Source organism: Syngnathoides biaculeatus, chromosome 20 (genome assembly GCF_019802595.1).
Source record: "Syngnathoides biaculeatus isolate LvHL_M chromosome 20, ASM1980259v1, whole genome shotgun sequence".
NCBI lineage: Eukaryota > Metazoa > Chordata > Actinopteri > Syngnathiformes > Syngnathidae > Syngnathoides > Syngnathoides biaculeatus.
Genome location: NC_084659.1, coordinates 8,655,184 through 8,681,296, shown reverse-complemented (window position 1 = coordinate 8,681,296; position 26,113 = coordinate 8,655,184). Strand labels below are relative to the sequence as shown.

The 26,113-nt window shown below is 43.8% G+C and overlaps 3 protein-coding genes across 7 annotated transcripts in view; 2 read left to right on the top strand and 1 right to left on the bottom strand.

Annotated features, from left to right (window-relative positions):
* wnk1b (WNK lysine deficient protein kinase 1b) overlaps window positions 1–18,873 on the bottom strand; it is a 70,786-nt gene extending 51,913 nt beyond the window's left edge. For all 3 annotated transcript variants that reach the window (XM_061806775.1, XM_061806774.1, XM_061806776.1), the window contains exons 1-2: window positions 18,862–18,873; window positions 18,638–18,764 (exon numbers count right to left, since the gene is read on the bottom strand). The gene's annotated coding sequence lies outside the window, so the exon portion shown is untranslated. The remainder of the gene's footprint in view (window positions 1–18,637; window positions 18,765–18,861) is intronic.
* LOC133493445 (ninjurin-2-like) lies at window positions 4,597–20,496 on the top strand. The gene is made up of 4 exons (XM_061806805.1): window positions 4,597–6,424; window positions 18,620–18,756; window positions 18,907–18,986; window positions 20,327–20,496. The coding sequence occupies exons 1-4, from the start codon at window positions 6,125–6,127 to the stop codon at window positions 20,494–20,496; spliced, it is 687 nt and encodes a 228-aa protein (XP_061662789.1). The 5' UTR covers window positions 4,597–6,124.
* Window positions 20,497–22,328: 1,832 nt separating this feature from the next.
* The window catches only part of LOC133493432 (ELKS/Rab6-interacting/CAST family member 1-like), a 68,809-nt gene continuing 65,024 nt past the window's right edge, over window positions 22,329–26,113 (top strand). For 2 of the 3 annotated variants that reach the window (XM_061806785.1, XM_061806784.1), the window contains exon 1: window positions 22,330–22,502. The gene's annotated coding sequence lies outside the window, so the exon portion shown is untranslated. Of the gene's footprint in view, window positions 22,503–26,113 lie in introns of all 3 variants that reach the window. The other variant, XM_061806783.1, reaches the window with a different exon arrangement.

The following is a 26,113-nucleotide window of genomic DNA, read 5'->3' as shown; positions in this document are numbered from 1 at the left end:
CACGGCTCGGCCATCACTTCGACTCGCCCCGCCGATAGACGGAGAAATGAGCTCCGGAGCTGCAGCGCAATTTGCCCGACGCGCAGCAGCTGCGAGCCGCCAGCCAGACACCTCCCACCGGGCAGAAAAGCCCAAGTTCGTCCCGCTGATGTCGCGGCGGCTCTGGTGCTTGTTTTCTTTTCTTTCTTTTTTTTCCTCCGTCTGCTTTCGCTCAAAAGTTGCACGCCATTTCTTGATATGCATCCACAACATGTACACTGCGTGCCATGTTCAGTGACGAAAGTCCTCGTTGAGTCTCCTGTGTTAAAACTCCAGAAGAGAGTCTAGTTGCGTTCTGAGCTGCTCAACAGCATGATTTGAGAAGCCACTGTGGCAAGTACAACGATGTGAGCGGAAACAGCACGCTAATGTCGATGCTTGTCTTTCAAAATAAAGCAACCTTGTCTTCTTTACATGGTTATCGCCCATTGCGGTCAGCAAGAAGCCCAACCTGAATAATGTTAATCTTACAACATTAATGCATTCATAATCCATGATTTAGCTCACCAGTACATTGCAGCAGGCTTCATTTTATTTTGTTAGACCTCACCGGAAACCCCAACCTGTGTTTTACCAAAGAAGTCAAGCAAAATGCATTTAGTTTTTTTTTGTGTGCGTGCAGCTTTTGTCACATTTTATGTACTAGAACGATGTAAGTAATAACAATAATGTATTCATGGTGTTGAATTGGCATAATTATGTTTGGAATTTTTGTTGGAAGTAAAAATACTGTAAAATGCAATTTCATGCATTTGACAAAAGGGGATTTAAATCTTCGTATCTGCTTAATAGTCAATTTTCTTTTGGGTCACAGATGAGCCGGAGTCTACCCCAGCTGACTAAGGAGAATTTCGTTTTCCATAAATCTATCATGCATCTTTTTGGAATGCGGGAGGAAAGCAGAGTACCTGCAGAAAAACCCACACCACCCCAGGGAGAACATGCAAGTTCCACACAGGAGGCCCGAATCCTGCATTCAAACCCCCAACCGCTTATATTCCAAGACCAAAAAAACAAACCAAAAAAAAAGCTATTTTAAAGTTTCAGTTTTTCAACTATCCACCAAAGCTCCTCACTACGAATTACTTTGTCAGTCTGCATGATTTATGCACTCTCTCTCTCTCTCTCGTAACTCTGTCACGCAGCACGGTTTAACTGCAGGGCATACGCCTGCATACAAGAGTGACACATATTCCAGAGATGGGGATTATGTCGTAAACAGCAGTTGCACCCCGAGGGGGGTGCGAAACCTCCAACCAAGTTGTCTGGTTCAAATCTTCAATATTGACTGTTGTTATGAACATTCTGCTTATCTACACCAATTAGTAGTTGTTTTTTTTTGTGGCCTTGTTTTCAACCTTTCGTAAGAGAGAAAACTCCTTTTGCAAAGTGAAAGGGGAACGTCCCATGTTCAAGGCAGCCGGAGCGATGAATGGAAGCTCAAACAGATGGAATTCATACGATTGTGACACATGCTTTTTGGCAATGGCTTCATGTGTCACAATCGCCCGACATCACTTTTGTCACTCATTCATTTTCCGATCCGCTTACCCTCATTAGGGTGGCGGGCGTGCCGGGGCCTATCCCAGCTATCTTCAGACCAAAGGCAGAGTATTCTGAACCGGTCGCCAGCCAATCACACCTTTGTAATATTCTAATTTTAATAACTGCCAGTTCAGCTCGTGTCCACTGATCATTTTCCATCTAATTCAATGGGCTGATCAATAATTTTTTTGTGACCAAAAGCACGCGATTATTATTTTATTTCAAGCTGTTGGTTATCCAGAATTGGGCCATATGTACTCGCTACCAGACACACAGCGCTAACTAAATGTGCCATTTTGACAAAATGCAGATACACTGCTTTGTTGTGATCCAGGAACCCGTGTGTAACTGCATGCGTCTTTTTGCATGTAGACAAATAAGCAAAACAGGAAGCTGCAAAGTGTATATGATACGATATATTTTACAATGAAGAAGAGTCGTCCAGAATGTCAAAGTGCACGTAGGCCACATCGTCACCGATTGGCAGTCGGATGTCAGGCGCTGCAGCAATAAAGTTGTGTTTGCATGACAGCCGACAGAAGTCGACCAGCTGACCAGCTGTCGGCGCACCGCAACCGCGGGGGCGGCGTGACCCCAAGTCGTCGAGGTTGCCGATAACCGACCAACTCGGGCTGATCCAGTGCTCTTTCATTCTCGCTTTGAGTTGGTTGTTCGACTTTCTCATCACATCTTCCACTGCCCGATTCCTCTTTTCTTTGTCCTTGGGGAGAAAATACTCTTTTCATTCTGACTGAAACAAAGAATAAAGTTCTCATGTGTGAAGTGTTCAGTTCATATGACCTCAACCTTTTTTTCATCACGCTGACCCGCGTCCTTTATTTCCATACGCCTGGTATCGTCCTGCCATTGCGGCGGCAGACGTGCGAGACGGACTTGGCAGTCGGTGGACCCGCACACATTTGTGGTTTGGGATTTGCGAAACCAACTATTTGTGGAATTTTGGGGGGAACCCATCCCCTCTTTTGTTTTGGAAACCCCCCATTTATTTGCGAGCTGAGCTCATTTGTACTTTTTTAAAACTGACCTCCTTCCTACTCATTTTTTTTTGGGGGGGACAGGGGGCGGTCACCAAAATAATGATGGCACATTAATTATTCGCAGAACCTTTCACGGTACCGATCCCCTGTGAGTTAACAACCATAAAAACACATATTGAATGCAGTTGAACAATATTTGTACTTTTCATGGTTGGAGTTGAGTGTGTACAGAAGCGCACTAAATTGTTTGGAGCGCTCTTTCAAATGTTCTAGTGACCTTCTTTTTAAAAACATTACTACAACCACAGTCCGTCTTGTTATAACATGCAAAAAAAGCGTGTTGAACTTTGAACCCAATAGTTCTTGCAGGCATACTGTCTGCAGTAAATCCTTCCACCAGAATGTGTCACTAAAGAGCCCAATCTTGTTTTCTCTTGATATCAAAATGTCTTTTTCAAACGACAGTCCACCACACTCGTCAACTACATATTTTATCAACCCCACCCCAGTGAACGTCCAATTTGCAGACAATTAAAGTAAATTAGCTCTGGGGGCTCGGTAGAATTTTAAATATAATACATAACATTGTGGTTTGGTTGTAATTACGCGTTGGGAGTGTCAGCAGGGCGGACGGTGCGTGGTAGAATCGGCATTCACCTCGGCGATAATCACCATCTTTTATTGGCTTGTGGGGTGTCTCGCTAAATGGTGGGTGGCAACACAAAAGATGACTTGCATGTCATCTTTAAAGTCGTCCCCGTCTCAACGACAGCAACAGTTGCAGGAACTATGGCAGCCCGTCTGCACCAGTGTGTTTTGCTTCGCCTCTAAATAGAAACATTTTAAGCACAATGACTGCTAAATTGGGTAATGTGGCCGCCTTCTTACAATGCCACCTAGATTAGAGTTTTACGGCACGTTTTAGTCAATATGAAAATGTTTTTCATGGTGTAAAAATATATATTTTGGTGCAATTTGGTGCTCAAAAGCCATTTCTGCCCTGAATAACGTAAATCGAAAACACTGTTATGTGTTGGGACAGTGCAACGGGGGCACAGCAGGCGCCCACGGCACAAAAGTACATTTTTTGAACGGTTTTAAATAGCAAATATGATGACTGACCCATTTTTTTGCACACAGCTCACAACAGCGACTGGCAGTGTCTCAGTATGGATTCAGCCCCCTAAGCTTGAGCTTTATCTTTCATAATGAACACGCCGTCCGCATTGACGCGTCAGTTTTTCTCTATTAATACTGCCGCGGAGATAAGAAGTGATGCAGTAAACGTGGAATGTTCCCATCTTAATTTAGAAAGTCTGATGGAACGCAAAATTCAGTGCGTGTAAACTTTGCGTCAACCCCCCCCCCCAAAAAAAAAAAAAAAAACAAAAACAACGGCCACCGAATAATATTAATTACCTATAATTACAACCAAGGTGAGGCTGCCCAGAAGGAAGTCGCTTTTTGGTTACATGCAATGTAATGATCAACAACTTTTTTTTTCTCAACTAATATTCGGATTCTACTGTGTAAATAGTTTTATGTGATGAGTTTTTCCACTATTAAAATTCCTTCCTACAATGAATCAACAGAAACAAAGGAACACGTTGAGGCTCAGAATTATTTTGAAACATCGGTCCATCCGTCTGTCCGTCCGTCCATCCATCCATTTTCTGAGCAGTGTGTGTGAGTGCTGTTGACTACATATTGCATGATATAATTTGGGCAGCACGATGGCTCAGCTACGAAAGCGATGGCCACACAGTTCTTAGGATTCGGGTTCAATCCCAGCCCTGCTTGTGCGGAGTTTGCATGTTCGCCCGTGTGGGTTTTCTCCGGGCAATCCGGTTTCCTCCCACATCCCAAAAACATGCAACATTAATTGGACACTCTAAATTGCCCCAAGGTCTGATTGTGAGTGCGACTGTTTGTCTCTATATGCCCTGCGATTGGCTGGCAACCAGTTCAGGGTGTACCCCCCCCCCCCCCGGCCCGTTGACAGCTGGGATAGGCTCCAGCACTCCCTGCGACCCTTGTGAGGATAAGCAGCAAAGGATGGATGGATGATGTGTTTGAAGACAATAGGGTTATGTTTTTTATGTCAAGTTAGCAGTACAAACGAAGCTTTTTACTCACAACAGAGAGGCAGGATCTACGCAAGTATGAATAATCATATGTAGTATGAACATGTGTCATGTGACCTACTCTGTTTTTGTTGTTGTTGGTTTTTTTTTTTGTGCACACATGATGTGCTTGTGAAAGGCTCCTCGTTCAGTGAGAGCGAAGTGAAGCGACTGGCACCGACCGGCTGGTTAGTGCGTCTGTTTGTGCACGCGTGCGTTTGTGACGGAGAACAGCAGAGCCTGGCACTGAACAAACGAACAACCAAGGAGACAAAAGAGTGTTAACACAACAATGACACACACTGACAAACACAGAGGGACGGATTGTGCTTGTGCACGACGCGTCACATGTCACTGCAGCTCATCCGAAATCTCATCTTGCCAAACTGCGTGTTTGAATCCCCTTTTCAGCAAACCAAACATCTGATGAGACTTCACCGATTGTCGCCTCAGTCTTGGTGTCACGACTACGCGTCGTGTGAGGAAACGGCGTAAAACGCAGCCAAAGGGTAGAATCACCTTTTCGGGACTCGGATGATTTCCGATGTCCGCTAGCACGGGCTCGCCGATATCAGTTTTGCAACGGAGGGCCGTGCCAAAAATAACTTGTAGGCACCAAGAAAAGTCCTTTCCTTTCACCCGACTGGAGGATGCCGTGAATGAAAGAAGCCCGTGTGGCAGGTCGTGCCAGTATTTGGCAACTGTTTACATATCCGCAGCGTTGCTACACCGAGGAGATTCAATCCTTCCGCGGGGGGGAAAAAAACAAAACACAAAAACTCCTAAAGTACACACAGAGTCCATCTAAAGAGGGAATTAGAGAATGAGCTGTCAAAAACATCGAGAATGAAATCCCTTTAGAGCCTGCAGCGCAGCAAAGAGACATTCCCTTAACTATTATAGACTCATTTCTTTCAAAAAAATGACAACACAACAAGGGAGAGTGGCTCAACTCTTCAGGTTTCTAGGAACGATTATAGAAAACAGTGGGCGGGCGGGCTTGTTGTAACAGCTTCTCATTTCGGGGTTATCTTGGAATCTGCTGCTATTATGGTCCCCAAAAACGAGCCAAGTCAAATACTCCATTGTGCGCTGACATGCCAAGTCCGGAATGCCGTAAAATAAAATGCAATTTGTGGAGCGGCCAAAGTAAAACGGGAAAGCGCCAAGAATGTCGTTACCAAAAAAAAAAAAAAAAGGATGGTGGCGTAGAAATGTGAGCTTTCTGAGCCCCGCAGAAGTGCCACAAACGTATTTGGAATTAGCATCAGCGGCCTGGGGCGGGATAGAATGTCAACTCCAACGTGGCACAAGAATGCAATTTGTCAAGCAAAGACCAATAATACCTTGAACAGTACGGGGTAATGTTTACCTGGTGTATCCAGGGCTGCGTCTTAGGTACCCTTGTATTTATTGCAGATGACAAGAAGATGGACGACAGAGACATGCAACAAGTGTCTAAGAAGAGAGAGAAGGGAGGTAGAGGGGGAGAACTGGGATGATGTGAATAAGCCGTTTGTTTGTGCCTCTGCGTTTTCTCCAGCTTGGGGCAATTTTCTCTCATACGGACCTCTGCCGCCGTCGTATTTTCAGTGTGCGCGCTTGCCCACGACAGGCCTCATCATGCAGGGACTCGGGAAGACGGAGCGTGCCGACCAAGGCCGAGACATGGACCTGACGTCGCTGAGATCCACCATGCCGGCCGGCGGTGCCCTGCAGGTCAGTTACCGGGTCGTCGCGGCTTTCCCGCCGAGCCGCGGTATGTCCGGCCTACGTGAGAGCTGGGGGATGACAAGGGCCGCCGAGCGGCTCCCGGGAGGGAGGGCCGGCAACAGCGCTACGCGGACTATTTTAAGACAAAAGCCGTGCCAGCGACATCAATCAAATATCAATTAGGGCTCAGGTGGCAAGGCTAATAATGCACACTAATGTAGCGACAGGTCAACAGAACAGCTGCTCAAGGTGGGGTTGGCTTCTTTGAGACGAGGCTTTTGTCAGGTGTTGACTCGTTTTGTACATTTTTACACTTACATCCCTTTCGGAAACTGTTTGGAGAAGGCACCATGGCACAAAGCAAACATGTTTACTTGGGTTTGATCCAGAGGAATTTAGTTCAAGGTGTTAGAATCCATAAGCCGAGAAGCCGAGATTCAGTTGCTAATGTCTACTCAAAAGCTGTGCTGATCTCAAAGAAACGCAACGCTGCCACCTGGAAAGTACGGCGAGGCGGATGTGCAAATACAAGTAGTGATTGCGCAAGATCACATGACTTGATTTGGGACTTGCTTAACCAAAATAATGACTGGCCGTGATTGGCTTGATGTTTCCCACTGTAGGTTGAAAGATTACACTTGAGACTCGTTCCCGACGGCTTGCACATATGTCACCAACTCACACTTGTGCAGCGTTCCGATACGTGACCGAGCCGACGGCTTACGCACGCGCATGCGCCCGCTTAGTCCCTCGTGTCCGTCAACGTCCCATATTCTGTATCAGCGTCGCTCACTCCCATCATGCAGCAGGCCTATCAGTTACTGGTATATTTAGCCGCCCGGTGAACAAAGTGCTGTTACTCAACAGCTCTATGTGTGGGTGAGATGAGTGATGGGAGGACAGAGAGTGGAGTCCATATAAGTAATAAAACGCTGAGTAGACATTTCGATGTGGATGTACAAAAATACTGGGACAACCAGTCCCGGATGCTCAAGGAAAATGCAAATATTAATGAATGGACGCAAAAATTAGCTTGCAGGCTGATTCAATGTATGTGAATTTTCATGTCAATCAGATGATGACTGAGTATAAACATCCATCCATCCATCCATTTTTTTTGCTGCTTATCCTCACAAGAGTCGTGGGGAGTGCTATCCCAGCTGTCAACGGGCAGGAGGCAGGCTACACCCTGAACTGGTCGCCAGCCAATCGCAGGGCACATGGAGACAAACAGCCACACTCACAATCACACCTAGAGGCAATTTAGAGCGTCCAATTAATGTTGCATGTTTTTGGGGATGTGGGAGGAAACCAAGAGTCCAGGCACGGGGAGAACATGCAAACTCCACACAGGCGGGTCTGGGATTGAACCCGGTCCTCAGAACCGTGAGACCAACGCTTTCCAGCTGTTCCACCGTGCCGCTTTAGTATAAAAAATAAGCCAAACTCTCATTTTATCCATCAACTGGACGGGAAATGTAGCTGCAACTTGTGCATTGAGAATCTGTATCGCATCACCCTCCTTTTAGCAGCCACGAATGCTGCTCCTGTTCATTCATCATATTTCTTTTTTTTTTTTTTTTTTTACTGTAAGTATTGCCCTGGCTCACACAGAGACACACACTCCACACATACGCGGTCGTGTACGAAAAAAAAAATGTCAATCTTTTTCCCAAGTGTTTTGTGGGAGCACATTTAGCTCGCAAGGTAGCCGGGCAAATGTCAGGTGCGTTACGACTGCACAACATCGTTTACAAAACAAATGAAAGTGATCCTCTTAATATGGTTGCGGCTTTCGTGAGCGCGCGGCGGTGTGATGAATCTATTTCCAAGGTGTGAAGGCTTTGCACCTGTTTCTCACTTTCTATGTATAGTGACCCGGCAGCGGGGCGTCATGCGCTGACGCGGAATAAGGAGGACTTACACAGCCTTTTCCAAGCATGGCAGCTACGTTTCAAAGTAAAGAGGTGTTGCAAGGGAGGACCGGTTACTTAGTTACACTAAGCTGTTGCAATCGAATACTGGAACTCGATCAAAAATATGTTCCTTACAAAGATAACTGGGATGGTTTTGTTGGAATTTTTGGATGTTTTGACCTTCTAAAGCAGGTCGCTATTCATCCATGCTATGGATGTGCACGGTAGCTCCAGGAAGTTTCATACATACTTTTGAAATGCTAAATTTGCTAAAAATACGATTCAGTGTGTCTTTATTAACATTTAATGACATTCATCATGTTAATATTTCTCACAATAATTATCAATAGGCGGCACGGTGGATCAGCTGGTAAAGCGTTGGCCTCACACTTCCGGGGACCCGGGTACGATCCCGGCCCCTTTTGTGTGGAGTTTGCATGTTCTTCCCGTGCCAGCGTGGGTTTACTGCGGTTTCCTCCCACATCCCCCAAAACATGCAACATTAATTGCACACTCTAAATTGCCCCAAGGTGTGATTGTGAGTGCGGCTCTTTGTCTCTATTTGCCCTGCGACTGGCTGACAACCAGTTCAGGGCGTACCCCGCCTCCTGCCCCTTGACACCTGGGATAGGCTCCAGCACTCCCCGCGACCCTCGTGAGGACAAGCGGCAAAAGAAAATATATGGATGGATAATTATCAATGTTGAAAGTAGGAAAAATACCAAAATGCGACATTTTCAGTCAAGTCCAAAGGGACGAGAGAACAACGGAAACAACAGCAGCCGTATTCACGACAACAATAGTCTTATTTCTATCAATAAAGTGTTTACATTTTTACATGATCACTTCTGCGACTAGGAAATCACAATATCCCATCACTCATGTTTAGAACTCAAAACCGAGCCGTACTACATCACCTGCATTGTTATACTCGCCGGCGAGTACCCAATAACTGTTGCATGTGTACTGGTAATATTGGTGCTGCGGATGAATAGCTGGCTATATTTATTTTATTAATCTTCATGACTGTCACCTCCTCTGTCATCTCCTTCCCACTTGTCTCACCTCGCAGGATAAACGGCGGCCTTCTTATCGCGTCGTGCATTTCCGTTTACGGATTGTGTGTCGCCGGCGCGGCAACCGCCGCATTCTGAGCGCGCACGTGATGGACCCGGAAAGCGTGTGTGTCCATCAGATACTGTGGTGGGCCCTTTTGTGCGGTATTTAATACACCCCAAAGAGCGGTTCAATCCTCACGTGGTTCAGGGTGCGCTTGTTATGTAAGAGATGTGTCTTTTATGGCTGGCCTGTCATTGAAATAGTGACATAACTGTTGTCGTGGCAACACTCCTGTTGTAAACGATATCCTGATCCGGTTACTGTGTTCAGTCATTTATGCATCATAACATATCAAAGTAACCCCTAGATGCAATGTAAATAGACCCCCCGTGGCTTTGCGCAGATATCAGGCCGCTTTCGTAGCCTCTATTGTCACTGTTGGACCACAAAGTCGGTGATGTGCCATCTTATGTAATGCACACAACGAACACTTAATCCGCATGTTGACATTTCTACTAGCTTCCTCCTTCGCGGCTGCGGCAAATAGTCCATAAATTTCCCAAACCTTCCCGGCTCCACTGTTCTGACAGCAAACTATCGTAAATCTGAATTTGTGCGTGTTGCTCTTACCGTGTTGTGCAAGTGCACCCAATAGCGTGTCCAGTGAGTCGTTCTAATCGTTTTATTTACATTGCTTTTTATTCCTTTGCCTTTCTAGCGCCTTTTTTCGGCTTCGTCCCTCCCCGGAGTGTTTTCTTTTCATTTCTGGAGGGGAAATGACAACAGATTTAAGTTGAATCTCCAAAAGCTTAATGGGAAAGAAGCTGCCTTGGAGTATCGAACAAAAACGTGCACGGGCGAGCTCACTGTGGGGTGCGCTTGCTTCCAAATACAAACACCAGATTTTTCAAATCCAATCGCCCCTTCCCATAATGCTTCTCTTTTCTCACAACTCATAAAACCACACATCAGATATAGACACGCTTATCATATCTTTTAACAGCTGCTTTGTCAAACAAACATGGCCACATATCCGTGGTATAAACATAAAGATGCACATAAAGACACACATGGACTCTGCACACGTACAGTTACTAAACACATTTCTCAAGTTATGAGTTCCCATGAGCCCCCCCCCCCTTCCCTCCCTGCATACATACTATATATATATATAGAACATATTTAGAAGGCCCCCCCCGGGAGGGCCTCAGCGTCAGTCATTCAGAACGATCCGTGTGTCCTTTGACCTCCTTAACCAAAACAAACATAGTTCCACACCGACTCATAAAGAAAAACGAGGTGATGCATTTAGCGAGATGTATTTGCTGCGCGCGTGGGCCAAAGTGCACCTCATTCCTGGAATCCGGGGAGGAATTGGTCGAAAGCACACTGCGGAGTTTATTTGAGCCAAAACCGAACGGGCTCCAAAGTGGTGCTGACAAGACCGACATGTCTGCACTACGTCGTGCACTTTGTTATTGATTCAATCTGCGTGCGGGACGATCTAATTGCGTCCAGGGACTTTTTACCGCGATCACAGATAATGTCAATGGAACTTAACGCTGGCCTGCAAGGTTTGCGACGAATTTGAGCTAAGACAAAGTTGTACGGTAACCAGAGAGTCACATTTTGATGTTTCGGTTCTTTTGTTTGCCTGGCACAGAGCAGTTTCCAATAACTGGATTATGTTATTGACATAGATGAGAGAGACCCCCCCCCCCCCCCCCATGGATGTCAGGAAATTATATTGTAAGGTTGCCTGGATGGTCTCTCCTGTTAATTCGATTTTTTTTAAACCATCAATACATACATTTTCTGGGCCGCATATCCTCACAGGGGTTGCGGGAGTGCTGGAGCCTATCCCAATTATCTTCAGGCCGGAGGCAGGGTGCAAACCGTTTGTTCAATAACGCACCAAGCTTTTTCGGAATCGGCTTATTCAAGATATCTGATGAATTAAAGGCAGAATAATAGAAACCTCTCTCCGCGTGATTGGCGAGGCTCAATATATAAAGTTCAGCTGTTGCGGTGGCTCTCATCAGATTGTGCGGTAATGAAACGGGCTTTTCTCCGTATCACGGAGCAGAAAATTGCGTCACCGAGTCACATGTCCCATGATGACAAAGGCGTTGCGCGCACAAATGTTTGTTTGGTCAAAACATCACCTCGCACAAATGCACACGACATAAGATGCCAAGAGTTTCAGCAACACGTCCACGAGTGACGTTTACGCTCGTCGTAAACTAAAGGACAACACGTGATAAAAAAAAAAGAAGACGCACCCACGTATATGTTGTATATTTTCTACACAAGAACAGCTACTCACAGACACCAAGTACTGATAGGTGACAATGTCATGTCATCAGGTCTTGTGATGACAAAGAAAATGTGTTTTATTTTAATCAAATATTCTTCAAAAACACAAAATGTTACTAAACATGGCCCAAGTTTCACTTAAGACACAAAGAAGACTACAGCAACATAACTTGCGCTGGAATAGTTATTTAACTATTTTTGACATGAATTTATTACCTTGGCTGTGGAATTTCATTTTATCCGTTAGCATTCTTTTTTTTTCTTTCGGCTTGTCCCGTTCGGGGTCGCCACAGCGGGTCATGTTTTTCCATCTAAGCCCATCTCGTGCATCCTCCTCTCTCATGTCCTCCCCTCACAACATCCATCAACCTTTTCTTTGCATTATGCATTATGAAAATGATCTTGTTCTGTTTCTTATTGCAATAAGATTCAACTGGGCGTGCCAATTAAGCCAAGGTAGGGGGATGTGACACCTCACCCGTTTACACATCGCATGCAACTTTTTGGCCGGCGTGGAAAAAAAAAAAAAAAAAAACATCCCGAAAGAGAAAGTGAGCCGAAAGTGTTGAGCGTGATGTTCTTTTCTTTCAGGAAACCTGTTCAGACACCACGCCGCCACATTGAGGGCATTAAAGTAGATCCGGTGTTCTGCTAATTAGAACATATCTCCGCACGCACGTGTACGCCTCATGCAGAAGTTGAATTTGCCTCCCTCCCTCTTCCAGGAATTATCTTTGGTCTTGTTTGCTTTGGATACACGTGAACGTGACTAACTGGCATCAAGTTGCATGAAAACTCGTGTTTAGTTAGTCACTGCCCAAAAATAACTAAACTCAACATTATAATGGAATTTATTTAAATTGGTTTCCACTGCTGAACAAAATGCACTAACTACAGTAGAACGCAGAAGCACAACATGAGTCAAGCACAGGTCTCAAACTTGAGGCCCGGGGGGCAGATCCGGCCCGTCGTATGGCTTTTTGTCGCCCGAATGGCAAATCATGTGTGTCAACGTCCATCATTCTTGTTCAAATCTGTACCAAAGATTTCAAATTGTCATATCATAAACGATAACTAGTATTTTTGTGTTACCAAACATGAACAAGAGCTGAAAAAAAACATCAACCTTGATTTGTGATACCAAAATGAGTGCAGAAATTGCATGTTGAAATATAATGAGGCGATTAAAGATTTTTCTTCCAGTTATAACGGCCCTATGAGGGAAAATGACAACAATGACAAAAACTAGTTTGACACCCCTGGAGTAAAGTATATGTCAGTTTTGCAAGCACGGTACTCATTAAACACAAACTCTATGTGAATTTTGCTGTGTTTTACAATTATATTTGCCAAGTTGTGGTTCACCGACCGCTGCATTTTCCAAATTTAACAGCAGCCTAAAGAAGTAGGAGGAATTCCAGCTATTGCGCTGACAAAGGGCGTGCTTGAAATCCGTGCATCTGCTCTGTAAACATGCTTCTGCCGTAATAAAAACTTCCAGCAAATGCTCAACAATGACTAGTATAATTTTTACAGAGCTGCCAATCACGCCGCAGGCGATGCAGGGCTTTCTGTCGAACATGCCGTTGTGGAGCGAACGTCTAGTTCCTTGGATAAGTGCGCTGCGTGATGTGCTCTGTCGTGCGTGTGCTTGGATGTAATAAATCTGTATTTAGACTCGTTTAATAGAAGGAAGATGTGCAAAATGGCAATACTAAATAGCTACTTTTTACTATTGCTCACTGAATATATTGAATTAAAGGCTTACGGTCGTGTAAAACTGTACATGAATTAATAGATACTGCAGCTAGAGAATTGAATGTGAAAAGGAGCAAGAATACTCAGCAGCATCATATGTATCGCATAAATGTCTACATACAGTGCAAGCAGTACTTTCAGACGTGGATTAACTATACATGAATAAAACTACTGTGTACTATGTATAATATTGCATAGTATTGTACTGTAATTTACATGACTTTGACACGAGAGGGAAAGATAGTTGGAATTGTTTTTAAAAACTTAGTTTATTTAACTAATGCCTGGTACTGTTAGTGGTCAGTTCTGCATATAATATAATCGATCATAACATCCTACTCAACAGAACAGAACAGTGGGTGGGACTTACGGCACAGTCTTAAATTTGTTCAAATACTATTTCAGTATTTACGATACGTCAACTACTTTGCTTTAGTAGACAGTTACGAGTCCATGCAAACAAAGATTAGAATTGCATGTGGGGTTCCGCAAGGCTCCATTCTTTGACCACTTTTATTTAATAACTACATGCTGACCCCCGCTTAGATTGTGGAATACTACGATGACGTCGCTGATTACTTATGCAACTGAGGTGCAGCTTTACATTTCAGTGTCATCACGTGACTGAAGTGAATCTTCCTCAATTGAGGTAAGACAGAAGTCATTGTTTTGGGCCTTAACTTGCACGTGTATGACTTGTGCTCGACAAATAAACTCTCCTTTCCCTTGCTTAACATGGGTCAAAATATCATAAACAGCTATAAATCTGATCCAGTAGCGTAGTTCAACATCAATGTATACTACAATCCTCTGATTGTGGAGGTAAACCGAATTCTATGGGAATCACCTCGAACGCAGTGTCAACTGGGATTGAAGCCAATTATAAACTAGCGGCATGCATATTTGTCATTCTGTACAACTCATCGCTTCTCTTAGAGTCAGGACATTCTTGTCGTACATGTATAGTATGTACGTCCATTATTGTTATGTTACTATTGACTGTGTATGGCGCAAGCATGGATGGATGAATGCCTCTTGGCCCCGTGCACTTGGCACGAACCCACACACGTCCAGACACACGTGTGCCGCACATGTACAGGGGCATCAGGCAGCCATGGTGGGAGATGCTATTGCAGCCTGGCGCTGACGTCACTTACTTACGCAACACACTCGACGTCCTGACAGTGGAGGAGAACTAGGAGTTTGGTGTCTGGACACATACAGACATCCATAAAAAAAGAAAATGCGCTGCTATTCGAGTCTTGAGAAATGTTCGCTATTTGCCAAACTGCACACAAATGCCCAGGGAGGGCGCAATACTGCAGGTCAGGCTCACAAAGTTGTGTCAGGATCAGAGTATCAAAGCATTTTTATCAGTACGAGTACAAAGGAACGGTATTGGTACTGATACTGAAGCAGTAGTCTTTTTAATAGCGAAAAAATGACAATGACCGCATCATACTAGTTTGAGATGACATTTGCGATGGATTTCCATGTTGCCTGACCTGGCTGGTAACGTTAGAATTGCAATTCTGTGCCATGACAGTCACACAAAATGTGTTTCTTCCACATGGTCCGAACCACACAGACATACAGTGACGAAAAAAAGTATTTGAACACCCTGCTATATTGCAAGTTCTTCCACTTTGAAATCATGGAGGGGTCTGACATTTTCACCGTAGGTGCACGTCCACTGTGAGAGAGATCATCTAAAAAGAAAAATCCAGAACTCAAAATTTATGTTTTATTTTAATGATTTGTGTGTGTGATACAGCTGCAAATAAGTATTTGAACACCTGTCTATCAACTACAATTCTGACGGGAAACGCTTGACCTCTGTAATTGCAAACAAAGGCTACTGTACCAAATATTAACATTGGTTTTCTCAGGTGTTCAAATACTTATTTGCAGCTTTATCATACAAATAAATTGCTAAAAAAAATCATGCATTGTGATTTCTGGATTTTTCTTTTTAGACTATCTCTTTCACAGTGGACATGCACCAATGATGACAATTTCGGACCCCTCCATGATTTCTAAGCGGGAGAACTTGCAATATAGCAGGGTGTTGAAATACTTTATTTCTTCACTGTATATTCATACACAGATACGCTCCAAAATAGCCTCGACTTCCACTAAGTACCTCCCCGAGCATCTGGACAAGCGATCAGCCCGCAGCTCGCTTTGAGGTAATGCCTACTCGATGAGGATCTGGACGGAATTCATTCAATTGAATCGTAAAGTCACTCATCAAACTGGGTCACCTCGAAAAAAACAAAAACAAAAAAAAAAAACACCACGGCTTCCTTCCAAACCTGTGGAACAAAACCAGTAACTAGTGTGTCATGTTCTGACGGGCACAGTTGGCACACCTCGCCATTCATCAAGGCAAGGCATTATATTCATCATGGTAATGTTTTACATCAAACACAAAATTTCTCGAAAACAGTCTCCTTTCATCTGTAATCTTACTGGAAGAGGCTCATTAGGGGGATAAGAGACAACATCGACTTGAAGGTTAAAAGCAGCTTAAGTATGTTATAAAGGTTGAATCCGGTTTCACTCAGTTGGCACGTCAAAAGATTGGCGAGATTCCTTATTTGTGCTCTTTGGTCACAGGAAGCACATTCAAAGCGTCACAAGCACGCGTGGCCCTTCAAGCGTGTCTTCGCATGCGTTTTCTGCTAATTAAACAGCACGGTGACAGTTGGCCTCGGGGGAAAGCGGCAAAAGGGTAATCCACGTCTTGGCTGCGGCACTTGTGAGTCAAACGCAGGGCGTTCGGATTTCACACCGGTCGGGTGACATAAAAATGACTGTAGTGGCGTGCGCGATGGAAGGAAAAACGGCGAGTCCAAATCAAAGTTGCTCAAGGAAAAGCAGAGCTCCACTCCTTGCTGGAGGTCCCCCACTATTGGCTGATATAGCAGCCAATACGGGCGCAGGGGAGGAAGACTTCCTGTGAGACGAGGGGGAGGCCTCGCACGTGGTCCGATGTAGTTTTTTTTATATACGCGCGTGTGTGTGTCGCAATCTAAAGTGTAAAAGCTAGCACATGTCATGCCAAGTGTCCTTTTGCAAGTAATAAGTCGGGTGTGTTGTTTTGAACGTGAGTAACGTGCGTGTGTGTGTGTGTAGTCCCCCTTGGCTGTGTTATGTGGGCTTGTATTTGCAGATTGCTGCTTTTTAGGGATGTGCGGCTTTTACGAGGACTCTGGATTTCTAGGAAGACTTTGGTGCATAAACACACCCACTGGGCTCACTTGTAAAGATACTTTCCACTCCAAAGCAGTCCGGACCCTTTTTTTTTTTTGTCTTTTTGCTGCTAGACTGACTAAACATCTGCAGACATTAAATGGGAGATCAAATGACAGACATTTTTCTATGAGTATTGTATGCATGTAGATGTAAGATGTTATTGCCATATTATGCACAATTATGAGAACTGATACCGCTGCTAGTTAGAACATACAGTCACGCCTCAAGCAGTCTTTTTCCGAAATCCAAAGAACTTTTTGTGCTTAAGTGTGAGAGACGGGGTGTTGACCCGCAACTCGCACCTGCCACGGCCGTAAATAAAGATCTGTGAGTCCTTCTATACCTGGCGTGTCAAACTCGGGGTAGAATAATAAATCCTGGAAACCATTTAACAGAATCAGGATGAAGGCACATTGGGTTCACATTTAAATTCTTAAGTGAACGCATATGTGCGCGTAGCCTCTATGCAGCCATTGTGAGAAATTCCAGTGTTTTGGTTCTGTGTGTGTGTTTGCGGGCCGTCCAAGGCACATGTTGATCGAGTGAGACCACAAGACTTCTGAGAAGAGGGCCAGCACATTTACATTCTATACATAAACGTGCCATTTGCTGCTTTCCATCCCCCTAGTACCATTCTCCATATTTCATCTGTATCATAAAAACACGGCAAAAAGGGGCTTACAAAGCAAACTACACGTTTCTCATATTGGACCAGCAATTCTTGGAATTGCTGGATTTCTTCTGGATCTAGTTCAAACTGGACTGTGAGTCAGACTCGTAAGGGGGACGAAAATAAGGCTTCAGCATTTTTTTTTTTTCACACAACGGCCATTGACAACATATTTCCGAGAAAATAGGACTGACCTGTCCTGTCTAGAAGGAAATGTGTCAGCTCTACTTAGGTAAAAAAGGAAGCAAGTGAGACGTTAGTAATCGGGCCTGGTTCGTCCAAACACTTGCACTGTCAACTCATAAAAAAGCGTTTTTTTTACTAGCATGAAAAGTGACACTTTCCCCATCAAAATGCGACTATTCCCAATTTTTTTTTTACAGGCATCGGTGCTGTGAATGATTACTATCCGAGTGCTGTGTTTATTCTGGATTTTCAGAGGACATGACGGTGCTGCGAGATCGTAAAGAAATAAAATGTGCCTCTCGTAAGGCTGATGCTTTGCATGCCATTTACTGGATGTCTTCTTGCGCATGGGGAAGCATCGTTTAGCGATTACGTTAAACACATCTCTACTTGTGCACAGGACGACACAGGTCCCGCGTAAAACGATCCGTTTGTGGAGAGGATTTTGGGTTCTGCGGCCAAAATGCGGAGTAATTCAATATGTGCTTTGACAGACAAAATACAAAGAAAAAAAATGGGCCCCGTCGATGTGATTATGTAATAGTAACATGTCATGTTTTTCAATTAATGCACGTTGTGATCCTTGGATAGTATTTCCCGACTTGAACACATTCAACTATGGTCACATTGGAAAATATCTAATAATTAGAAATGGACCAATGTTTTTTTTTGTTTCAGATTAAGCGTAGTACTGCCGATATAAAATACCGATACGCGCAATTATATCTTGCCATTGCAAGGAAAATCTGCAAAAACATTATGTTCAACTGTAATTTATTTCCCTTTAGCGTACACATTTGTTTCCCTTTTTTGAAATGACTTAATAGTCTGATAGTCTGCGTCTATTAATGCAACCCTCTTTTGGGTGCTTTTTATACTCCATCAACCTTGCAATCTCGTTCATCTGTATCAGTGCTGCCCTCAGCTGTTTGTTTTTATATGACAGAATACATATCACTAAATCAAAGGTAAATAGGTGTCGTTGTTTTTTTTTTTTTTGTTAAACCTAATTATGTGCATATTTTTCGGGACTCTTAGGGTAGCACGGCCTCTAACCTGAACATGAACCTGTACGCAACCAAGAAGACGGCGGCCGAGGGCATGCTGGACATCGCTCTGTTCCTGGCCAACATCACACACATGAAGACGGTCATCGAGCAGGGGGCGGGATACAGGTACGGACCTAGAAAGAATTGGCTTTGATTAAATAGAAATGCGGCAGGACATTGCATACTGGTTAGCACGTCTGCCTCGCAGTTCCGACGTTTCCCGCTACGTACTCTTCTGAAAACAGGTACGGTCGGTTCTTTGGCTCCCCTTCTCAGGTACTACGCGGCCGTCCTGACTCTCATCTCCTTCTCGCTGGCACTTCAGATCATCGCCGGGATCCTGATCATCATCATCGGTGAGACCAACATCATTGATCAGACCAAACGCATCTGCCGCATTAACACACTAAAACGCCGACACCAGCTGTAACGCGCGGTGAAAATGGAAAGAACGACTCTTAAACCGACGGCGACGCTATTTAGAGATGTCTGCATCTTGCTGTAGCTCGGAGGGACCTCAACGACGAGGCCAACCACAAGCGTCTGGACAGCCTCAACAACAGCGCCACCGTCGTCATCTTCCTCGTCTTCGTTACCAACATCTTCATCTCCGTCTTTGGGATGGAGCGCACAGGCCTTTTTCCCAGGATGCACTTTTGACCCCCAGAGATACCCTCTTTTGGGGGGGGGGGGGGAATCTAATGCACTAATCACGAGTCGTGCTACGTTGTCATTGTTTTGAGTTTGGCAAGACTGCACCAACAGGCGCGGGATTCTCAAAGTGCGGTACCAACAGTGGTAACCAAGCTTCCTGCGGTGCTGCATTTCATCTTTAGAACACTTTGCTTTCAAACATTTATTTAGTGCATTTTTTTTAACCTACCGGTGTGCACAATATAGCTTTTTATTCCCACTAAGCTTGTCACCTCAAACTTTCCCCATTGAAAGAGATGAAACAAATTTTAATCTGTTTCAGCCTCCCCCCAAAATAGCAAAAAAATTGCAATGTTTTCATAGGAAAATTAAGCTATAATATAATAATAAAAACAAAGTCATGACATAAATAAAATGCAAACAGTATTTGCTTCAATTCAAAGGCGTGTGTGCCTTGGTCACCTGGGGGCAGTATCACACAGACAAACACATTGACACGGTCATAGCTAAAGTTACCTGCAGGGATATATGTCATTTTTCACAGATGATAAAGAGCATATGCCTGCGAGTGTTATATTTTCTGTCTACATGTGTTGCGCCACCATTTGTGTTCAATTATATCATACTTTTATTGCTAGCAAATAAATGCAAAATATCGTCCCAACAACGACTAATATCTTGAAAAACTAATTTCGGGTCAGTCGTATTGCAAGGCAACACTGTACATCGGAATTGAATCAACATATTTAGTAGAGTTTTGTTTTTTTTATTTGCCTGGATTCAAACCCAGGGGTAATGTTCAAATTGTGCACAAATTGTGTGTTACAGCAGCTTTCAGTAGCATCAAATACACTTTTTCGAATAAACCCCTTTTTGATGAACACTTAGTGCTCCAATCTACTGTATTTTAATGTTGGCCATAATGGTGGCATTTGAAGAGCTTCATATTTTTTGAGGTGGGAATCAATGTAAAAAGTTTGCGAACCATTGCAGTAGATCAACCACATGTACTCTATGTGTGTGTGTGTGTGTGTGTGTCCAGCTCGTGTCGAGCTCACCCTGCTCCCCTCATACCAGCGACTCTTAAACTTCCTCAACAATCTGACCACAGGCGTCATCTTCCTCACCCTGCTCGTCAACATCATCAAGTCCGCTTTCGGCACACAACGCAGCTGCCTACTGCGATGGATGTTTCAGCGTTTTGTACTGTAAATACGGGTTGAAAAAAAAGGTGCTTGCGGAGGTACGCTTGCATTCTTGAATGCACTAGAGGGCGCCACAGCACCAAATGTAATTTCAATTATAATTAGCGCAGGTCTTTTTATATCAGGACATGTCTAAGGTGTAGCTTCTTTAGAACCACACATGCAAAACAATGGGCTGCGAACGTGTGTCTGCACGTACCCTGCACCTGCACTCCCGTGCGTGAGATGTTTGAAATACGTGTGCTTGTGTGTCTGTCCCTGCATGTGTGCACTGCAGCACGCAGGGACCTGAACGTGGTGTCCAATCAGAGGCGGCTGGACTACCTGAACAACATTGCGACGGGCGTCATCTTTGTCACCACCGTGATCAACTTCTTCATCAGCTTCTTCGGGTCGAAGAGGACGGGTTTTTTCCGCTGGCTGCTCGCTCGGCTGCACTTCTGAAAGACACATTGGATGCATAAATTGTTTTTGTTTGATGTTATGCGCTCGAGTGTAATCATATTAACGCAGCTAAATTTCTTTAACCAGCTGGTAGCATATTTGCATTTTACTAATTTCATGAAAATGTGTTCTATCGGGTGTATTTTGGACTCTTTCCCAAGTGTTTCCCCCTTTTTATCCCGGTCAAAACATTTTCAGATTCATTTATTGGCAAATCTGAGCAATAAATATTGTATGCCGATAAAACAGATGTGCGCTTTCTGCGTGTGTCTTTGTTGTACGTGTGTGTCACAGGGCGGCGGGACGTGAATAACTCCACCCTGCAAAAGCGCCTGGACTACTTGAACAATGTAACCACCGTCATTGTATTCATCACCACGGTGCTCAACTTATTCATCAGCACTTTTGGCATGCAGCGCACCGGACACTTCCCGTGGCTGATGATGCGAATTCACTGACAGTCTCACCAACGTACAATAGAGAAAGGGAGATGTCGGAAGTACTACTCCCGTCACAAATAAGAATTACTCACTATTAACTTCAGGGGTATAAAGTTGCAGTCACACACTACTGATACTGTTCATACACTTATTAAAATAACATAACAATAACACATTGTATTGCATTTTCAAATTAAACCAACTGTGAAGCAATCACGAATTGTCAGACTTAATGAATAAAATAATGACTCATCGGGATTGTGTTGAGTTTTTAAAAAAAGTAGGTCAAACGCACATTGCAGTGCACAGAGGAGCTCTGGATGCAAATATTTTTGTGTGGCAAACTTTAGCGGGCAGACTATATATACTGCAGCTGTCTGACGGACTGGCGCCCAGGGAACTGGGACACGTGTTTGTCTATGTCTGTGTGTGTGTGTGTATAAGGTCAGTGGGTGTCAAAGTTGAAAAGATTTGTTTGAATGACGTGGAGCTGTCTGGGAAAGAGATGAGTGTGCAGCTGATAATACAATAACGAAAATGGCAGTAATTACAGTGGTGGTAACTAAGAAAATACAAATAATTTGGTACTGTACTAAAGCATACTTCAGTTGAGTATTTATTTTCTACAGCACATTTTTTTTTGTACTTTCGATTCCACATTGGAAAACAAAACATTTACCAAAAACGTGCATGGGGCATAAAAAAATGCTAAGTAAATATAAATATTTTTTTGACAAGTGTCTTCATTCTTACTTCTCAAATTCTATGAAATTGAGCCATATAATGGTGACCACAGCCATAAATGGAGATTTTACAACGCTGGCAGTTTGGAGGGGCGGGGCTGCGTCGCGGGGACGCGCTCCTGCGTCGTGACGTCATGGGAGCGACCGCGGCGCGCAGCGGGGAAGCCACATAGCCGCCAGGAGAGGATCTGGCAGCGTTTTTGGGGGTGGGTGGGGTAGGGGGAGACGCGAGGGGGCCGGGAAAGACTGCTTCAGACCGGGGCCAGCGAGCAGAAAGAGGGCGCAGGGCGGACCACGTCTCGGCTCGTCCACGGGGAGCTCCGCGAGTCGCGGGATTATCTTGGGGAGCCTTTGCAACGGTCCATTTTGGATCTTCTTTCACAATCGTGAGTATTGGAAGTTAACTGTCAGTTTGGAGTCCTCGATCTTTAACGTTGTTTTTGCACATTGCTACGGTTCGAGTGTAGTTTTTAAACAACGTCGTGTGCACTGCACGCGTGTCTGCGTGCTCCCCTTCGCCGGCAGCAACATCAGCAATAACATAATTAAAATTTGATGGCGAGTGAGAAAAAGCACTTTCAGCTCGGGCAGCCGTGTTTGGGGACACTTTGGCTTGACTTCCAGTCTTGTCACCTTAGGCTAGCATGCACGTAGGTGGAACGCTCAAGTCATCACAATCATAACTGTAACAGACGTAAATTGTCTGTGCACTACGTCTCCAAATCTGTTTTATAAACAGTCCATAATGTACTCAGAAAAAAATGCTCCGATATTATGACAACGATGACTTGACCAGATTAACGTATAATAGGTATGTGGCGGTATGTGGGTTTTTTTTTTTTTTTTTTTTTTTAGGCGACTGCAAATATGCTCTGAAAATTTGAATTTTAACCTTTTTTGTGTGGTAATGGAGGTTTCTTAGGCCGTAGTGTTCAGACTGAAATTCCTTGAGTTACATTTCACAAAGACAATTACCACATTATGTAGTTGAATGTTAGCGTATCAATAATTAAGTCTTTTTACTCTTAAAAAGTGTTCAGTGCCATGTTTGACAAACTTTTGTATTTGGCGTCGTTGACTCCCATGTCACTCACCAGACCGGCCTTGAGAAGCCAAGCATGAGCAAACTACAGAATCTTCTTAGAATTGATTCTATTGATTGTTGGTCAAATCATTGAATATCATCTTCACTAGTATCATGCATTATATTTTTATTTATGAGGGATGGACTTGAATGCTTACACTTATTGTAAAACTTTTGTTTACATTAGCACTAAAATGCTAATGGTTGGCAATCGCGATTAGCATTTTGGGTAAAAAACAAAGGAACAAATCGCTAACTACCGCAATCATCACTCGTATATAATGTTATATGTGCATTAAATAGACGGTTAACATTGTCCCAAATAAAAATGTAACTTACAGACGCTCCTCTGTCGTTTTTTGCAATATTTTCTCTGGTCCAATTATGGCGTGCGTCTGCAACAAATGTCCGTGCGAAACAGGGGTTCCGGGGGCGCAGATAAACAGTTCCCAGCCCTCAGTGTGATGATGGTGACCCAGAGTGGGCAAAAACAATACCCGAGTGGGCAAAAACAATACCTGTACATGCATTTTTTTTGCATTTGTATTGTTGTATTAACAATGGAGAATCGATAGGATAATCGATAGAACAGTTTATTCAAAAAATATTCGTCCTAAAAATGATTATACATAAAACATGATGACTATTCTTGTTTTTTGGGGGGCAGGTAGTGTTCAAGATAGCAATAATGGACAGATGTCATCCCCAATTCAGCGTCTGAGTTTTAAATGATTAAATATTACAGTTCTCTCGTGACTGTTATGTATCCCAAGTACTGTATTATCTTCTTTTTTTGACTCTCTAGCTCAGTAACAACATTTTTTTAGTAGCGAATTCAGTAGGATCACCGAAGTTGAGGACTTTCCAAATCTTTGCTTTGCTCTCAAAACAGTTGTCAGCGATCTGTGTATCTGCACAAAGCCGCACCAGCGCAAACGCTCGTCCTCTGTCCAGATAATAACACATTTGCAAACCAAATGGACTGTGAATCTGATATGGCCGTGTCAATGGAGGCGGGTTGGCGAAGTCTGCTGCTTGTGTTTGTTGTGCAACGCTCAGTGGGAGAGAACGCGAGAATGAGAGGAAAAGGACGGTGTGATTTCCTCCCACAGCTCCACGTCTTTGCCCCTCCTACAGGAACACTGAGCCAGGGAACCTGCTTCCTCCCGCAGATTACTGCAAACACTCTCTGCTGTCCTCTGCTTGAATGATTGAATCTGAGAAAAAGCTCTTTTTTTCAAACTTCCATTCTCCTCACTTGGCCTTGACAAATCACATCTCAAAGCTTCGTTTGACCTCCACGCTCACCTTTTTTGCACCTTGTGTTTTATTCATCACAAACTTTTGATTGCTTTGCCAGGAGAGGGATTTATTTGTGACCAAACCACGTTTCACATCAGCCTCTTTTAGCCTGTCCAATTCTCATCACACTCCCCTTTGAACCTGCGGGGAACTACAGATCCCATTTTATGTTCATTGACGTTGAAAGTTCAGCGTTCCATCTTTCTATTTGATTTTGTGGGTTATTTTTTTTTTTGTATCACTGTAGCCTCCATCGCAGGTTATTTTCCAAACCGGAGGCGACGCTATCTGCCGTTTATCCGCGTTGCGCTTCCCGGTCCTTGATCCATGTTGTATGCGACTTATCTGCACGTCTTGAGGGTGAAGTTAGAAGTCGTCATGCTATCTCGCGTCGGCATCTCGCGCTAAACGCGTTATTCTCCCTCGCACACAGTGTCATTCTGTTTGGTTGTACTCTGGTGAGAGTAGGAGAAAATGTCATCACTTTGATCCTGTGAAGCCAATTCTTGGAGTAAATCCACATTTTCTTTTTTTTGAGATCCTTTTTAAGTCTTTTTTTTTTTTTTCAATTAAATATTTTTTTGAGACGACTGATGAAAACAGTGATTCTTCTTCTGTTGTTTTGGGGTCTGACATGCAAAATAAATTTTTGTTTTCAGTAATGTTAAAAAAAATGGTGTGGACTGAGATATGACCCCAACTATTAAAACTAGAGCTGCAGCCATTGAATATTTTTCTAACATAGTGTTGCACCTATTATCAATGAATCATGTAATTTGATTTTTTTTAAAAGGATTTTGCAAGAACAATATTAAAACAAAACTATTAAAACCATCAGATGCAAAGCTTCAAAGCAGAGATTTTCCTTTTGACCTTTTTGTTTTTGAATTATTCAACTTATTTGATGAGTTGTTTCAGTCCTAGCGAATATTAAAAAAAAAAAAGTTGACAAATTCTGTCACAGTACTGTGTGACAGTACTTAATGTTTGTGTAATACAGCAGTACGGCACCAAAGTACAGTACATGAATTGTCGCAGCAATGGAAAACGTTTCCAAACGTGCTGAAATACATTGTGACAAAGTGAGAAATTGCATTCTTAATAACTTAAAACCAAGCGTTTATTTTGCTTTTTGTTTCCCCCTGGATATAAATGAAATAACATACATTATGTGAATATAAAAGCTGCTTTATTTCATATACTGTATCTTCTAATCAGATGACTGTCATCTCTGTCGGTCTTCTCGTCTTGAGTAGAACATTCTCAGCAGCACGGTCTCGATGGCTTCCAGGGAGTCCTTTCCGGACACATCATCATCATCATCATCATCACCGAGCAGCCTGCCTGCATTGCATTTCGTCGAATGCAAGCATCTCATAAGCAGTCGGGTGTCTTAAGTATAGGACGAGTGCATTTGTGTGGTATTTTGCCCCAGTGTGTGGAGTGATCGGCTGTGGAGTGGCTGCCACACAAATAGAACGCGCTCGACACCTCGGGAATGCCGGGGGAAAGAAGGATGGGAAGGCGGAGGAAGTCGACGACACAGCCGCGTTAATCCACGCACTTGGCAGTCGGGCGCGGAGAATCCTCGTGGGCTAGTGTCCTATTCGA

Bases quoted from the DNA above. Each gene is read 5' to 3' on its own strand.
- LOC133493445 (XM_061806805.1), top strand. From the start codon at position 6,125: ATGACAAGAAGATGGACGACAGAGACATGCAACAAGTGTCTAAGAAGA. The intron at 6,425-18,619 runs GTCAGTTACCGG...CGGGACTCTTAG, and splicing joins CGGCCGGCGGTGCCCTGCAG to GGTAGCACGGCCTCTAACCT. The intron at 18,757-18,906 runs GTACGGACCTAG...TCCCCTTCTCAG, and splicing joins GAGCAGGGGGCGGGATACAG to GTACTACGCGGCCGTCCTGA.